Raw genomic sequence first — 15510 nt, forward strand, 5'->3', positions numbered from 1 at the left:
TCTAGACCACGCCCCCTGCGGAGTTCCTCCCCTCCGCAGCCTTGGCTTTTCCAGCTTCTGGGGCGCGAGCGTCTGGGCTTGGACAGAGGACCCGTTGCATCGGTCCTAGGATGCAAGGGCCATTTCCTTTCGGGCGGGGGTCAAATCCTCGGGAAGCCAAGCCATCCTGTCCAGCCACCTGCCCCAAACGGGTCGCAAGCCGTGGTCACCGCTCTAGAAGGCTCCGGAGAACCGGCCACGCCGCGCCTCTCGGGCGCGGAAAGCCGGCTTCCCTCCGCCCGCCGGGAAGATTCCGGCTGTGCACTCGGCCGGGGCATCTGAGGGCAGGATCCGCGCCAGCCGTACAGGATAGACCAGCGGAGAGCGCTCTCGCCTGACTGCCCGTTCTCCCCGCCCGGACCCGGGCTCCGCACCGCACTCTCTCCCGGGGGGGCCCGGCGCAGTCACGCGCGCGCCACACTTGCGCTCACAAGAACGCGGGGCTCTCGTTCCCGCCCCACACACCTGCGCTCCGCCCCCACCCACCCGGCCCCGGACCGGCGACGGGCCAAGGCGTTCGGGAACCCTGGGCGGCCGCCGCGGCGCCCCCCATCTCCTCCCCTTCCCGGGGCCGGCGTTGTCGGAGCCTGCCGCCGCTCCCCACCGGCGGTCTTCCCTGTCCGTCCTTCCCTCCCCTCGCCTGCCGCGGCACCGGTGTCTGCAGCCGCAGCCGGGAGCCGGCGAGGCGGCCAAGCGGGAGGGGGAGGAAGCAAGGGATGAGCGCCGGGAGGGCGTCGGGGGCCCTGAGCCGGACTAGGACGCCCCTGGAGCCGGAACCCGAGCCGGAGCCGGAGCCAGAACCAAACCACCGGTACCGGGTGGGCCGGGTGGTCAGGACAGGAGGAGCCGAAAGGGGGGACGAAGCGCGGGAGTACAGGCTGGGGAGGGGGCTGCAAAGGCCTGGCTCAGGGCGGCACGGAGGTGCGGACGCTGACTCAGGCGCGATTCTTGCGCCGGCCGCCCGAGAATCCCGGCCCATCGCGCTCTGCAGTGTCCTTGGGAGGGACTTAAACGCCGGACCAGCTGGAAAAGGGGACGCTGTGGGTACCAGGCAGGGGAGCGGGACCAGGGTGGTGGAAGAGGGCTTGCGCAGCCGCCGTCTGGCACCCCTGGCCCGGACCAGCACCCCTGCCCCGGACAGCTCCTCGGGTTGGGTAGGGGGTGGGGCCGGACCGCCGAGGCTTCCCGGTTTCAGATCCCGAGGCCGGCGTTCTTATCCCTCCTCCCATTCCCAGCTGCAGCCCCCTAGCCCCAGGAGGCGCCCTGGCCCGCGCTCGCCCCCCGGGGCCTCATGTCGGAACCACAGCCTGACCTGGAGCCGCCCCAGCATGGGCTGTACATGCTCTTCCTGCTTGTGCTGGTCTTCTTCCTCATGGGCCTGGTAGGCTTCATGATCTGCCACGTGCTCAAGAAGAAGGGCTACCGCTGCCGCACGTCCAGGGGCTCCGAGCCTGACGATGCCCAGCTCCAGCCCCGTGAGTGGGGGGCCTAAAACCGGCCCCGTTACCTCTCCCCCTCACCCTTCTTCACACATCTTCCCCATCTGCCCTCCTGACCAAGAGACCCAGGCCAAATCGCGACCGAGCCTTGGGGAGGCCTACCCGTGCTTTCTGGAGTCAGCAAGTGGGGTGACACCACCCTGGAGGCAAGGCTAGAGAGGCGGTATGGGTGGGAAGGGCCCACTGTTGGTAGTTTGCGGCTTCCATTGACCCTCCCAGCTTTTCTGCCGTGGCCCCTGAAATGCCACTGTTCCGCACGATGCACAGACAGGCGAGGGGCTATGTCTTGAGCAGTAAGCCACAGGAGTTCCCAGGTAGTGTTGTCCCCCAAAAGCTGACTCATTTCCTGCTTCCCTGCCAACCGTTTTCATCCTTCAGCTGAGGACGACGACATGAATGAGGACACCGTAGAGAGGATTGTTCGCTGCATCATCCAAAATGAAGGTGGGTACAGGCCGGTCCCCTTGCCCCCCCACTCCTCAACTTTCTCTTGCCCTGACCTCCACCTCCACTGACCCCGTTTTCCTTCTTCCCTCAGCCAATGCTGAGGCCTTGAAGGAGATGCTGGGGAACAGTGAAGGAGAAGGGACAGTACAGCTGTCCAGGTGAGCTGGAAACAAGGGCCAGTATGACTTAGCCTGCCTTGGAGAGTACCCTCTCCTCCAGCACAGTCCTCTCCCAGTCTCCTTGCATGTTTGGACTCTGAAGAAGGACAAGGTTGGCGCACCTACAGGAAGAAAGAAGTTCTGTAGAAATCCTGAGTCCTCCAAACCATGCCTCCCATCGGGATACCATCAAGCCTAACATTTACTCCTTGTGCCATTCCTTTGGGTTAAGCATTGTCCTCTTTTTAGCAAACAGCCCTGGGAGGGAGAACACATGGTCACTAACATCTTAATACTGAGTTTATTAGATAAAGATAAGAAAGGAAAGTTGGGGTCTGGAGAAAATAGGGCATCTGGGGGTTTAAGGAGCACACCGAAAGAACCGGAACAAATAGAACAGGAAGAGCAATGGGAAAGTCACCCCTGCTCCCTTCCTTCTGATTGTCTAGTGTGGATGCCGCCTCCAGCCTACAGGACGGAGCTCCCTCCCATCATCACACAGTGCACCTGGGCTCGGCAGCACCCTGCATACACTGCAGCCGCAACAAGAGGCCCCCACTTGTTCGTCAGGGACGCTCCAAGGAAGGAAAGGGCCGCCCCCGGCCTGGGGAGACCACTGTGTTCTCTGTGGGCAGGTGTGGAGAGAGGCCCCCAGGGCAAGGGATGTTGAGGTGGGGGCCCCGATGATCAGGCCCCTGACTCCAAAGATGGGTCCCAGGTCTTTCCTCCTGGACTTGTTTCTCGTACAGTAGGAGTCAGGCTGCACAATGTACCTAAAAGCTGAGGAGTCCCCTGCCCTAAGCCAGAGGGAAGTGGCCATCAAACCCAAGATGTCACTGGTTGGAGGAAAGGGCCATCTCTGAGTGTGGTCCCAAGCCCCACTGTTACTTCTTCCAGGTTCCGGGTGACACACATTGAGAAGCGCTATGGGCTGCATGAGCATCGCGATGGCTCTCCCACGGACAGGAGCTGGGGGTCTGGTGGGGGGCAGGACCTAGGGGGCAGTCAGGGGTCTGGGGGAAGACAGCCCAGGGCAGGGATTCCTGTCATGGAGAGCCTGCCCACCGAGAGGCCACAGCCCCAGGCCCTCGCTAGTCCTCCAGTGCAGAACAGAAGACTGAGGGACAGCAGCCTGGCCCCTTGTGCACTTGAGGGGAACCCTGGAGCCTCTGAAGAGCCAACTCAGGGGGCCGGAGGGAGGGGTCCAAGCCCAGGGCTGGCCAGTCAAGCAGCAAATGGACAGCCAAGCAAACCGGCCACCTCAGATCACCAGGTATGAAGACATGGCCAGGGCCGCAGTGGGCTTGTGGGCTCAGCAGTTACTGCCCTCTATCTGGAGTTGGGGGGCACTGATATGACTTATGTCCTGTTCTCCCACTGTGGACCCCTCCTCTCTCTCAGGTGTCCACACCACGGGGAGCAGGGGGTGTGTGAGGTGAGTCTGCCTGGGCCCCAAGTCAGAGAATCTATCCCCCACCCCCTACTTAAACTATCTAAGCCCACGGCTCCCTGGACCCCCGGACTCAGCCTTTGCTACAGATACCTTGGTTTGGTGGTGGGGAGTGGGCATGCGCTCCAGGGGATAGGCAACGTCCTGTATCCCCTGGGGAAAAGCTGGCACACCGCTTGAACAGGAGGCAACCCTGTTACCCTTCCTCTCCTCCAAGCCTCCTTCTTCATTGCGCTGACAGACTACCAGCTGGTGGGGGAGGGGTGGGCTTGACGGCCATCCTCTCTGCTGGACAGCACGACCCCCCAGCTGAGGGACCAGCCCTACTTCCACCTGAAGTCCCACGGTCCCAAGCTGGGAGACCTCAGGAGAAGTGCCCCTCAGTCTCTTTCCCTTCCCCTGCCTGCCACCGGGCCTCTGCCTTCCCTGTCACCTCACTCCGTATGCTAGTGCGGCAGCTGGGAGCAGGCCCTGCCCTTGGGCGGGCCCCTAAAGCAATAGCACCTTAGGCACCCCCTGCCCTTCTGGCACAAGAGGCCCAGGCCCTGGCTTGGGCTTCGTGTCCTTTATTCACTGTCAATAAATCCGCACAGACGATTACAGCTGCTTCGCATACCGGCTTCAGCTCCTTCTAACAGGACCGCCCCTGTCCCAGCCCCCAACCCGTGACCCGGCCTCTGGAGTGGGGTAGGTCAGGGTGGAGACACAAATGGGTTGGAGCCACTCGAGACTTTTCTGAATGGGCTCCAACCCCAGAGATTTCAGGATATTTAGCCACCCTAGAGATGGGGTGGTGGCAGAAGAAAAGGGGATACTTCAGGCCTAGAGATGGCAAGTGGGTGATGGGGAAAAGAGGAAGTTCCAGTCCCAGAAATGGGGAGAGGGGAAGTTTCTACTCCTGGGAAGTGAGAGCGGTAATGGGGGAGATTCCAGCTTTTGGCTGTGTCACTCCAGGTCATTGAAGGGGTAGTCTCTGACAGCGTGGAGTTACGGGCAGCAGCACCACTGGGGGGCAGTGATCCCCTGGCGTCAGGTGAGAGGATCCGGGTGGCCAGGATCCGGGGCCTTAGCTGGTGGAGGAGGTGGTGGACGCATCTGTAGGGAACACACAGTCAGCGCTCTAGAAGTCTCCCTTGGGAGTATCTGTCCATTCCCTCAGCCCCGCAGACAAAACAGGACAAGCTGGAGTGGCCAACCCCCTCCAGTCTCCTCCAAGGAAGTGGCCCTTACCGGCCTGAGTCGAGGTGCCATCATGTCCAGGGGTCCAGGGCACTCCAGATCTTGGTCTGGAAGCAAGAACTACAAGTCAGCCTCCAGACTTTGTTGGCATTTTCACTATTGAGTTCCTGACAACCACTGGGATGGATGCGGGTGCTGTGAATCACACCTCCCCTTCTCTGATACCTCGAGCAGGGCTGATTATACAGCAGGTGCCCAATAAGTGTTGAGGATGAATGGATGGATGAAATCTATGGCCCAGATTAGTGACTATTCATTAATTCAACAAATATTTACAGTGTGCCACTGTCACAAGAGCTGGCAGTGAATAAAACAAACACAATGAATGAGTGGTTCCTAAGTCATTCAGTGAATTACGGATGCTGTAGAGGGGAGGGGGGTACAGAAAATGCTCACAGCAGTCTTCAGGATCAGGGAGGGAGGCTCTGTGAAGAAAGGGGAAGAACCAGAAGGTTTCAGAAAAGGTGGACACTCCAAGAAGGAAAATGATGACACAAACCAAGGTGTCTGCAGGATTCAAGACCTGAATTACAGCTGCTTTGCATACTGAAAGGCAGGAGGTGCATGCGAGGAAAACACCGTGAGAGAAGCTGGCTGATTTCTAAAATACTAATAATGAGAAAACAGCTACTCCTCACATGCTTGCTATGTGCCAGGCCCAATGCTGGGCCCTCTAGATGGCTTATTAACTTGCATAATATCCATGGGGTAGGGTAGGGCCCTTTCTCCTCACTCTATAAAGGCCCAGACAGGTTAAATATCCCACCCCAAACCACACACCAGGAAGTCACAGTGGAGTTTGAACAGGGGAGCTGGCCCCAAAGCCCAAGATCTTCTTACCATCACGCTTCATTATGCTGATAGAGGAGGCTCCTGAGGGCATCAGAGGAGCTGAGGGTAACATAGGAGTCCTGAACTTCCTCATCCTTCCCATCTCATCCCCTCCCAGGGATCCCAATTCTCGCTACTCACCCACAGGCAGGACAGGTGCAGGGGGTCCATCCAAAGCGGAGGTGGGAGCAGGAGGAGAGAAGCTGGGGGGAGAAGGAGATGGCAGCACCTGGGGATGGAAGGTACACAGAGTGATTCCTGGCATGTGGGAAGGTTTCACCAGCTTTTCCTCTCACCGCATCTTCAATTCCTGTCCCATCACTTGCCAACACAGAGAATGGCCAAAGGCTTGTATCCAGGTGGGAGCTGTAGCTGATACACATATCAACAGCTAATATGTATGGATACTCACTATGACCCAGGCATCTGCTGTCACTTCACAGGCACTCATTCATTCATTCCTCACCACCACTCCTTGAATTAGGGATTTTTTTTATGCCTATGTTAGAGGTGGGACTCAGGTTAAGCCAGCTATCAAAATCAGAGCCAGTTAGTGACAGAGTCATGGCTAGAATTCAGGTCTCCTGACACCCTAGGCTCTGCCCACCATAACAAGATGTACTGTATATTAAAGCATCTCCTAAGGGCTTTACCTCCATTATCTCTGATCACGATAGTTTGCTTGCTGAAGCAGGTATTATCCCTGATTTACACGTGGAGAAATAAGCTGAGAGGTTAAATCACTGCCCATGGTAATACAATAGGAATCAGAACTCAGATCTGTCTGGCACTAGAGGACTGCCAATCTCTTAGGAAGACTGCTATGGTTTCCCTTTTCTCTGCCCAGCCAAAGGAGAAGAGGAAGCCCAAGCCGCTATAGGACGCAAACCTGGAGGTGGGAGGCGGCATTAAGATGAAAACGGGGCCTCACTAGAGTGGGCAGCTCGACCCAGGGATGCCCGGGGACCGAGGGAGAAGGAAGCCTCACCTCTTCAGGGTCTGAGAGTTCAGGTGGCCCTGGGGGGCCAAGCAGCTCCTCCACCAGTAGGGAGGGGAAAACCCCAACATGGCCCCCAAATTCTCCCCTCCAGAAGCCGTCATCCACTCCATCCTGGGCCCGGGGGAGCAGGCGGATGAGCGCCCCCTCGGGGAAGCTCAGCTCCTCTGCACTCTGTCCCATGTAGCTGTACAGGGCACGGGCTAGGAATGCTGCAGAAGTCCAGGAGAGATGGTGAGGGGAGGAGGTGCGCAGTGGTGCCCCAGGACCATGACACCCCAGGGCCACAACCACTCAGTAGTTCTTTTCCAGACCCAGGGTCCCCTGACCTAGAATTTCCCTTTCTGACCTGTGGGTTCTGTACCAGAGGGATTATCACTGTCGTGGCCACTCTTGGGGAAGGAGAGGTCCGGGAAGTTGAGATACTGCTCAGGGACAAAGCCTACTGCACCGTGTTGGTTCCGAGCCTGCTCACCCAGAAATATGAACAGACAGAAGACATGCCTCAGCAGTCCATAGCCCGGGCCCTCTTTCACTCAGGCTTTTAGCTTTGCCTGGCTGGGTCCTTGCAGAGAAGCCCCTCCCACTGGCCCCCCTGCAAGGTCAGAGCCCAAGGACCATACCCACCTTGACCCATTCATCGGCATCTCCCTCCTCTATGACCTCCAGCCACTCGCCCTCTGTGATGGTCAGCTCATCCTCATGCCCTGCCTGGGCCCCACAAGGAAGGATTCAGGACTTGACTGTCCCCCATCCCTGCCTGCCTGAGGTCCCCATCCCCATTCACACCTGATAGCCAAACACCACATGGGCAGGACAGGGGAGGGGCCTGGTGGCCAGGGCTGGAGGGGCAGGCTCCTCAAAGAGCTCGCCTGTCTCCTCACATTCCTCGAAGTCAGAGAGCTCAGCATCCTCAGCCTGGAGGGGGCAGAGAACAGACACCACTGGGGGGTTCCACTCTCAAGTGCCCACTGCATCTTCAACTTCCCCATCCTACCCCTAAAGAACACAGCAAATCCTTCTCCAAGGTGGTGCCACCCATGGTTCACCTTTATCACAAGCAAAAGCACCACAGAGCAGGGTAAGACTAATGATAATGGCAGAGTTACAGTATCGAGTGCTTACTATGTGCCAGGCACAATGCTAAGCATCTTGCATACATCATCTTGTTTAATCTTCATAACTCAGTGTTAGTTTGCATAACTTCATTAGGCCTATGAGGAAACTGAGGCTCAGAAAAGTTAAGTCACTTTCCAAGATCACACAGCTAGTAAGTGGAGTGACTGGTCCTCAACCTGCTTACAGGCTGCCCTCAGCGCCTTAGTTCATAACCACCAACCTATACTCATAATAAAAGTTTGTTGAGGACTCTCTCTGCTATTATACTTAAGACTTAACACTTCAGTGATTTCATTTAGCCCTTTGAGTTAGGTCCTACTGTGATTCCCATTTTATAGGGGTTTGACCCTGCTGGGGGTGTATGGGTAGGGAGCGGAAGCAGCTCACCGTGGGAGAGAGGTCCCTCTGGGACAGCCGGGCCTCACTGAGCCGTCGCTCCTGCTCCACCTCGTCCTGGGCCTGTGTCATGGCTGGCTTCAGCCAGTGTTGCACATCCAGGCCAGCCCCCTGCAGCAGGGCCAACCGGGCTGCCCCCTTCACCTGGCTCACCTGGCAGGGCAAGGAGGGATCAAGCTGGGCCTGCCTTTGGGAGGTGAGTGGAGCCTCCCTCAGCATGCCCGCCTGTCCCTGCCCACCGCCAGACAAAGGAGTGGTAGAGGATGTTGCCTGAGGAGGTGGGATCTCCACGCGGGGCCTACCCCCCAGGCCTGTGCCTCACCTGTGCCCGCCTTACGCTTTCCCTCACTTCCTGCAGCCGCTGTTCTATGCCTGGAACCTCCCGCTCTGAAGCCTGCTGCCGCCTCTGCTCCAGCCGCTGCAGCACCTGGTCGGGAAGGCAGAGGACAGGGTGGATGGACACACTGTGGGGCACAGCTTACTATGGACCTGGCATTTCGCTATTTGCTTCACACTGATTATGTTATTTACTCCTCCCTATGAGGTGGGAGCTATTATTAGCCCTATTTTAATGATGAGGAAACTGAGGTCCAGAGAGATTAAGTCACTCCCTTACTCAGGGTTATAGAATCCAGAATTAACAGAGCAGGATGTGAACCCAGGTAGGTCTAGCTTCAAAAGCTGTGCTTTAACTACTGTGGCATACTATTGGCTTAAAGTATTTCCCCTCCCCTCCTGCTTGCAGCCCCATGACATCCCCAGTGACCCCAGTATCCCCGCCACTCAGCTGTTCTTGCCCACCCACAACCTGCGCCCCCCACCCTCACCCGATGCCCATGGTTCTGGATCTTGTAGTCTCGGGCAGCTCGACTCGTCCAGCGCTGAACCTCTTTCTCCAGGCCACTCTCCCCAGTGACGCCTCCTGCATCCCCTTCCAGCTCCAGGGCACACACCTGAATGAACGGGGATGCTGTGAGGGGCACCTGAGGCTGCTCCTTCTCTACAACACTTCCCTTCAGATCCCTCCTTTTTTCTTCTCTCTGTCCTGGCTATGAGGGAGGGGGACAAAGAGGCACAGGGACACATATATGTCCACCAACACAGGTGTGCATTCATGTAGACACACAGACACAGAGAGACCCAGAAAGGGCTCTGGTGTGAGGGACAGAGGAAGAATGAAGAGGACAGCAGAGTGAAGGGACAGAAAGGTGGAAGGAAGCATGCTAATTTGTGTCCTGGTGGAAGGGAGGTGAAGTGGAGTTCAGAAACCCCTTCTTTAAGGTTTAACAGTTGCTAAGTTACTATCAGGACAAGGATAATGGAGAGAAGGCTTAAACCACAATCCCCTTTACATTTGGCCTGGTTCCAGCAAAAGAGGTCTCACCTGGTCAGTCCCTGCTGGCTGAAACTGCTGAGGTGGTGTGGGGGAAAACGCTCCAGGCCCCTGAAGAAAGAGCTTCAGATCCTGCTCCCAGCTTACCTGGGGATTGGAAAAAGTCAAAGTCAGTCACTCACTCACTGGCTCTCTGTCCAGTCCTGTCCCCAGCCCCTCTTGGAAGAAAGAGGACAAAGTGAGGAGATAAGGGGCAGCTATGAAGAGGTGGTCTGGACTGGAGAGAAGGGTAAAGAGGATCTCTGGGGAGCTCCTACAGGGCACAGCTCTCACCTGGGAGGTTGCCTGGCCCCCCCGGTGGGCATGCTGCAAGGCCATCTCTGCAGCTTCCAGCTCAGTGAGGCTCAGTAAGGTCAGGGGGTCCCTCAAGTGTTCCAACAGCTCGCTGACCAGGGCCTGGAGAGAACCCCGAGAAACTGACACCACCATTCCCCCCTCCTCTACTGCAAAGCAGGCTCTCTGATCAGGCTTAGGTGGGTGATAGGCATAAGGGACGGGACAGAGGGAAGGAATAAGATGTCAGTATTGTTTCTAATTACAGGCCCTCGTGTGCACAGCACTTAACAGTTCAAAAAGCATTGTCACATCCCTTCTCTCCCTGGAACCCCACTGGTCTTATAAAGTAGGCAGAGCAGTTTTCCCTGAGGAGGAAGCTGGGGGTTTAGAGGGTCCTGCACAAGGTCATGCAGCCAGCAAGCAGCAGAAGCAGAACCCAAGTATGTCTCTTCTATCCACTCTAAACAGGCTGGGTCCTTAGTACCACCCAGCCTGATGGTGGTGGGAAGCAGGGAGAAGCCCTCTCTTTCATTCCCACTAAGAGGCAGGGGCATCTGGTCTGGGACTGGCCTTGAGAAGGGCTGGCAGTTCCTCCTGGTAGTAGTGGTCAAGGTGGGCATTGGTGGCCACCAAGTTGAGCAGGTACTCATTTCGGGCTGCTCTCAGCTGTTGGGAGTACTGGACCGATTGGACGGACAGCTAGGAGGGGAAGACAGGTGTCAACAGGCGCAATGGACCCTGGAGTCCTTCCAAAGCCAACCCAGATCCAGAATGGATTCTCACATTATTAAGTGCTTACTACCTGCCTGGCACTATATTAAACTTTTGACATACTCACAACTCCTGCTCAAAATCCTCTAGCGGCATCCCATACATTTAAAATCCCAACTTTGCTTACTTTTCTCTACCAGGTCCAACATGAGCTGGCCCCTGCCATCTCTCTGATCTCTTTTCACAGTGCTTGCTTGTCTCTTGCTCACAATGCTCCAGCCACACTAGCCTTCCCTCAGCTCAAGCCTACAAACTTACTCCCACCGGGAGCCTCTGCACTCACCATCCCCTCTTCTTGGAATGGTCCTTCACCTACATCTCTGCATGGCTGGCTCCTTCTGGCACTCAGGCCACCTGTTCAGAGAGGCTTTCCCTCTAAATTACGCCCCCTGTTAACCCTTTATCATAGCACCTGGGTTTATTTTAATTTAATCTGGTTATGTATTTGTTTATTTACTGCCTCCCCTCACTAGGCTGTGAGGGCAGGCACTCCATTAGTAGTGTTCTCCACTGTATCCCCAGTGTTCAGAGCAGTGCCTAATACACATGCCTTCAATAAATGCATATAAAAGGAATGAAAAAGAAAGGTACTATTTCCATTTTATGGATGAATAAAATGAGGCTCAGAGAAATCAAGTTAACCAAGGTCACACAGTGAGGAAATGGGGACATCTGAATTCACCCCAGTCTCTGAGACTTATACACCTGGCTTCCAAACCACTAAACTACTCTACCCACCTCTTCCCTGCCCCTACTCCTGCCCACACCCCCGAACCTTGGTGCTGAGTTTCTGGAGACTGGTCCGAGTGTGGAACAGCCCATGGTCACTTCGGTTCAGCCTGTGCAGGCAAGGGACAGGAGTTGAGGTCGGTCCTAGCTGTGGTGCCCTGGCCCCACTCCCCCACTCCCCACCCGCCAGGCTTCCTAACTCCCTGTGACTCCACCTGGCTTGGACATCAGCCGCCTTCTCCTGTGCCAAGGCCCACACACGTTCCCGCTGCCCATACAGCTTCCGACTTCGGCTCAGCTCCCGGACAGACTGCAGCACATCAGCCTGGGCCCTCTGGAGGCTCTCTGCTCCCTAAGGACACAGACACACACAGTCCTGACCCAGACCGCCTCCAGCCCCGAGCCAGCCCTTCCTTCACCCATCCACTGAGCCGTACCTTTCTAAGCATCTGCTCCTTGGCACTCCGCCCTGTGCCCCCTGCCAGGTCACGGTACCGGTCAGACGCCTGGAGCCGGGCTTGGCCCCCAGCCACGGTGGCATCCAGCAGGCAGCGCCAGGCACCAAACACCATCCTGCCTCTCCCAGAGAAGGTTTATGTTGAGGAGGGGAGCTCTCCAAAGCTTCACGAGGCCACCCTGCGCCCCCCCACACACCATGGGAGACAAGAGTGCTTTCCCATCCCCCTTGTCTGGGAGCCCATCAATCGATTAGCCCATTAGCTCAGCCACAAGGATCACTCATGTCCTCTGCTCCCACCCACAGTGTCCTTGCTGGGTCAGCTTGCCTCCTGCTGCTGTGTCAGCTCTACCTGCAGCTCACGTGCCCTCCCCCCTCACTGGGCCTTTGCCTCCATAGAGTCCTTCGATCCTCCATAGCTCCTCATCCCTTCTTGGCCTTGCCCCACTCCTGGGACCCACCTGCTGTCTATCTCCCCACTCCGGTGCCCTTCTCTCTTCAGGAATGGCCCAGCCAATTTCTGGAGTGCCTGGTGGGAAAGTCATCACAGATCCAGTTCCCCTTCATAGACTCTCCCCAACAGGGAGAATATGGGATCAGAATATAATAATGCCATCCACTGGTTGCATATTAGTGCCACTCACTTTGTTAAATGCTTTGTATGCATTAACTTATTCCACCCTCACAACAACCCTACATGAAGGTGCGATTATTATTCCCATGTTACAGAGAAAGAAACTGAGGCCAAGAAAAGCTAAGTAACTTGTCCAAGGTCACACAGCTAATAATAAGTAGCACAGCAGAGTTTTGACACACAGCTGCCGGAATCTAGGCCTTTGCTCTTGACCAGAATAGGGATATGTGTGGAGGGACCTTGCTGGTGGTGTAAAGGAAGCTGGAACAAAAGAGAATGTCCAGAGTAAGGAGTCCCATACCTGCCCATACTCCCGTTCAATGGCTGCCCTCTGCTTGCTGTAGGATCTGTGGAAATTAGCAGGGTGAGGTGCTGTTACTTTTGGTCCTGTTTCTCCACCCTCAATCCTCCCTTCAGCTTGGGCAGGAGGAAGAGGGGAGCCAGGCCTAGCGTGTGACTGTAATAGGAAGGAATAAGACTGGAGGGAGAGTCCCTGAGGTCACCTCGGGCGGCCGCAGCACAGGACAGTCTCACCTCGCTGCTCAGCCCCAGCAGAATCCTCCCCACACCCGGGAGCCCTCTGTGGGCTCAGAGGACAGGACTGATGGGGCCTGGGTACACTGCCCGCCAGCCTTCCAGCAGGTGTGGAAGAGCGAGGGGGGATTCTGCCCTAAACTTGATTACAGGGGTGGAGGGAATGGTGGAGGGTCAAGGGGCTTGAGGGGGGGGTGTCCCTGTGTATGTGTGCCGGGGTGGGAGCGAGGATCATTCTTCTCCGGCGAAGGAGAGGCAGGCCTAGGGTGAGGGCCGAGCACTCTCACCCGTGCCCCCCGCCCCGCCCCGCCCCGCCCCGCCCGTTTCATGCTGGGGGAGAGGCGGGGCGCGAGACGGGGCGAGCGGGGGCATGTGAAGGAGGTCGGGGGCTACCTGATGTCTTCCAGCAGCTCCGCCTCTCTCTGCTGCCGGGTCTGGAGTATGTTCAGCTGCTCCAGGAAACGGAGCTTCACCTCCTGGGCCGGCTTCACCTGCGCGGGTGAGAAGATGAAGCCCCCTTGGCGCGCGGACCCGAAAAAACTGCGCGCAGGGAGCGGGGAGGGGGCGGGGCCGGGGAGGGGCTGGGCTATTTCCTCGGTCGCTTCTGGTTCGGGCCCTGACCCTTCCTCCTCCTCGCCCCCCACCGCAGGCCCGGTGTCCTCTCAGCCCCTACCGCTCCCTCGGCCCTCCAGGAGTCCCCATTCCCAGGCCGAGCTCACTTTTCGGGGCGGCGGCTGCATCTCCGCTTCGGCCCAGGCAGCGACTCGACTCCGGAACTCGGTGGAGCCCCGCCCCTCCGAGGCCCCGCCCCCCCGAAGCCCCTCCCCGGCTGGGGCCCGGCTCCGCTCTCTCCCCACCTCCGCCGGGGCTTGGGAAGCGCGCGGGGGCCACGGAGGAACTGAACCTCGTTACTGCTCCGAAACCCCGGAAAGGGTCTGGGCCGCCGGGTGGACGCCGCGTCCGCTGGACGAAGGAGAACCCAGGTTTCTGAGTTAAGACGCCTAGGTTCTATTTGTAGTGGAGCCGCTGACTCAACTCGTAAATATTTCTAATCATCATTTACATATGCAGATTTCGAGTCCCTGCTCGAAGGGTGAAGGATGGCGAGGAACTCAATCTGGGACCAGGGAAACTGAGTCACTGGATGCCTAAGCGAAGATGCATCTGATGAGGGAAACAGGGCTGGTCCCAAACCTATTCCCAATTCCCACCCAACTGGAAAAGCCAGCCTGCGTGCGAGTGAGAAAGACTTCTGGAGCCAGGAAGGACCCAGTCCCAGAGGCAAAGACAGGTGCGTCCTGGACCAGTAGAAACTGAAGGATACTAGCGAGTGGGTGTGAGCTGGGAGGTGAGCCAGGGGCCTCAGTCAGCCTTAGTGTCTACCTTTCAGGCTCTCTACCCCAGAACCGACCAGCCCCAGCATTGCTTTCTGAGGATCCACACTCCCTCTCCTCATCCTCACCTGTCCTTGGCCCTCACTGGCCATCACATCCCTGGCTTGGAAAAGGTGGTTGGTTATCTGCGGCCCTAAACTCTAGATTCACATTTCCAACAGCCCATTGACACCTCCAATTGTACATCTAATAGCTATCTCAAACTTTTTAAAAGGCTCCTTCAACCTTATCCTTCCCATCACCTTCCCCAGGTGACATACTAAACGGTACCTCTCCATCCAGTTAGGAAAGTGAGAAACCCAGAGCGAGTGTGCCCTTTCTCCTGCTCCACATTCTACCCATCAGCAAGTTCTATAGATTCTATTTCTAAAATGCATCTCCTACTGATCAACTCTCAATTTCCAAAACCACCAGCCTAGTCTGAGCTGCCATTATCAGTCCCCTGGTCTAGGATCGGTTTCCTTGCTTCCACTCTGCTCCTCTCCAACCCATTGTTCACTATACAGCCAGAGGGATCAATCATTTTTTAAAAAAAGAAAGTATGATCTCATCACTCTTCCTTAAAACTGATTTGCTTCAGATTAAAATCCAAATGTGTAGCCTGGCCCACGAGGCTGTACATGACTGGGCCCCTGCCCATCTTCCCCCCACAGCCCATGCTCTTCCCCTGCTCTCCACACAGGGTGCTTCAGCTAGTCCAGCTTCCTCGCTGTTCCCCCAGGAGGCCAAGTCCCTTCCCACTGCAGAACCTGTATGTCTGCTGCTTCCCCCCTCCTTCTGGAAGGCTCCTTTTCTCAGCACTTCACACGCCCGCTTCTTACCCTTAAATGTCAGGTCTTCACAGAGGCCTTCCCCATCCAGCCAGCCAAAGGGCCACCTCCACATGCACACTGCTTGGGTTTAGTTTCTTCACAGCACTGAACCTGTTTGTGCATTTTCTGCTTTCTGTTCCCCCTCTACAGTGGAAGCTCCATAAAAGCAGGCACCCCATCTGTTTTGTTCATACTATATCCCCAATACCTGTCACCAGTTAGGTGCTCAATACTTATTTGTTAAATGAATGAATGAGTGGTGGCCTTCTGATTCCAAGGTTTATTAACAATGACCCACCCTTTTGGGCCCCTCTTCGCCCCAGCTCCTCACCCCA

At 56.8% G+C, this 15510-nt stretch overlaps 2 protein-coding genes and 1 long non-coding RNA gene across 9 annotated transcripts; 2 read left to right on the plus strand and 1 right to left on the minus strand.

Moving 5' to 3' along the window:
* The first annotated feature begins 19 nt into the window (after positions 1-19).
* Positions 20-3975, plus strand: RELL2 (RELT like 2). 3 transcript variants are annotated; one of them, XM_073221861.1, is made up of 8 exons: positions 20-1079; positions 1275-1514; positions 1917-1982; positions 2077-2143; positions 2593-2778; positions 3041-3416; positions 3545-3578; positions 3811-3975. In XM_073221861.1, the coding sequence occupies exons 2-7, from the start codon at positions 1331-1333 to the stop codon at positions 3575-3577; spliced, it is 912 nt and encodes a 303-aa protein (XP_073077962.1). In that variant the 5' UTR covers positions 20-1079; positions 1275-1330; the 3' UTR covers position 3578; positions 3811-3975. The 3 variants fall into 3 exon arrangements, with proteins under 3 accessions (XP_073077962.1, XP_073077963.1, XP_073077961.1); XM_073221862.1 differs by having other exon boundaries at positions 20-857; XM_073221860.1 differs by having other exon boundaries at positions 21-850.
* A 168-nt stretch (positions 3976-4143) lies between these two features.
* On the minus strand, positions 4144-13795 carry FCHSD1 (FCH and double SH3 domains 1). 5 transcript variants are annotated; one of them, XM_037016340.2, is made up of 22 exons: positions 13689-13795; positions 13363-13460; positions 12737-12782; positions 12263-12330; positions 11782-11917; positions 11560-11696; positions 11391-11454; positions 10415-10543; positions 9842-9964; positions 9560-9655; positions 9003-9128; positions 8498-8602; positions 8167-8328; positions 7450-7578; positions 7288-7371; positions 7010-7127; positions 6652-6872; positions 5805-5892; positions 5673-5723; positions 5229-5257; positions 4824-4879; positions 4144-4688 (listed from the first exon to the last, which is right to left on the minus strand). In XM_037016340.2, the coding sequence occupies exons 1-21, from the start codon at positions 13707-13709 to the stop codon at positions 4844-4846; spliced, it is 2067 nt and encodes a 688-aa protein (XP_036872235.2). In that variant the 5' UTR covers positions 13710-13795; the 3' UTR covers positions 4144-4688; positions 4824-4843. The 5 variants fall into 5 exon arrangements, with proteins under 5 accessions (XP_036872235.2, XP_036872233.2, XP_073077959.1 ...); XM_037016338.2 differs by lacking the exon at positions 5229-5257; XM_073221858.1 differs by lacking the exons at positions 5229-5257; positions 9842-9964.
* On the plus strand, positions 13343-15377 carry LOC140846208 (uncharacterized). Its single transcript, XR_012125158.1, has 3 exons — positions 13343-13468; positions 13619-13952; positions 14041-15377. It is a non-coding gene; the product is annotated as an uncharacterized lncRNA (long non-coding RNA).
* Positions 15378-15510: the final 133 nt, after the last annotated feature.

Source organism: Manis javanica, chromosome 14 (genome assembly GCF_040802235.1).
Source record: "Manis javanica isolate MJ-LG chromosome 14, MJ_LKY, whole genome shotgun sequence".
NCBI lineage: Eukaryota > Metazoa > Chordata > Mammalia > Pholidota > Manidae > Manis > Manis javanica.

Bases quoted from the DNA above. Each gene is read 5' to 3' on its own strand.
- RELL2 (XM_073221861.1), top strand. From the start codon at position 1,331: ATGTCGGAACCACAGCCTGACCTGGAGCCGCCCCAGCATGGGCTGTAC. The intron at 1,983-2,076 runs GTGGGTACAGGC...TTCTTCCCTCAG, and splicing joins CTGCATCATCCAAAATGAAG to CCAATGCTGAGGCCTTGAAG. The intron at 2,779-3,040 runs GTGTGGAGAGAG...TACTTCTTCCAG, and splicing joins ACTGTGTTCTCTGTGGGCAG to GTTCCGGGTGACACACATTG.
- FCHSD1 (XM_037016338.2), bottom strand. From the start codon at position 13,709: ATGCAGCCGCCGCCCCGAAAA. The intron at 11,455-11,559 runs GTGGAGTCACAG...TTGCCTGCACAG, and splicing joins GCGGCTGATGTCCAAGCCAG to GCTGAACCGAAGTGACCATG. The intron at 6,873-7,009 runs GTCAGAAAGGGA...GGACTTCTGCAG, and splicing joins CTCTGGTACAGAACCCACAG to CATTCCTAGCCCGTGCCCTG.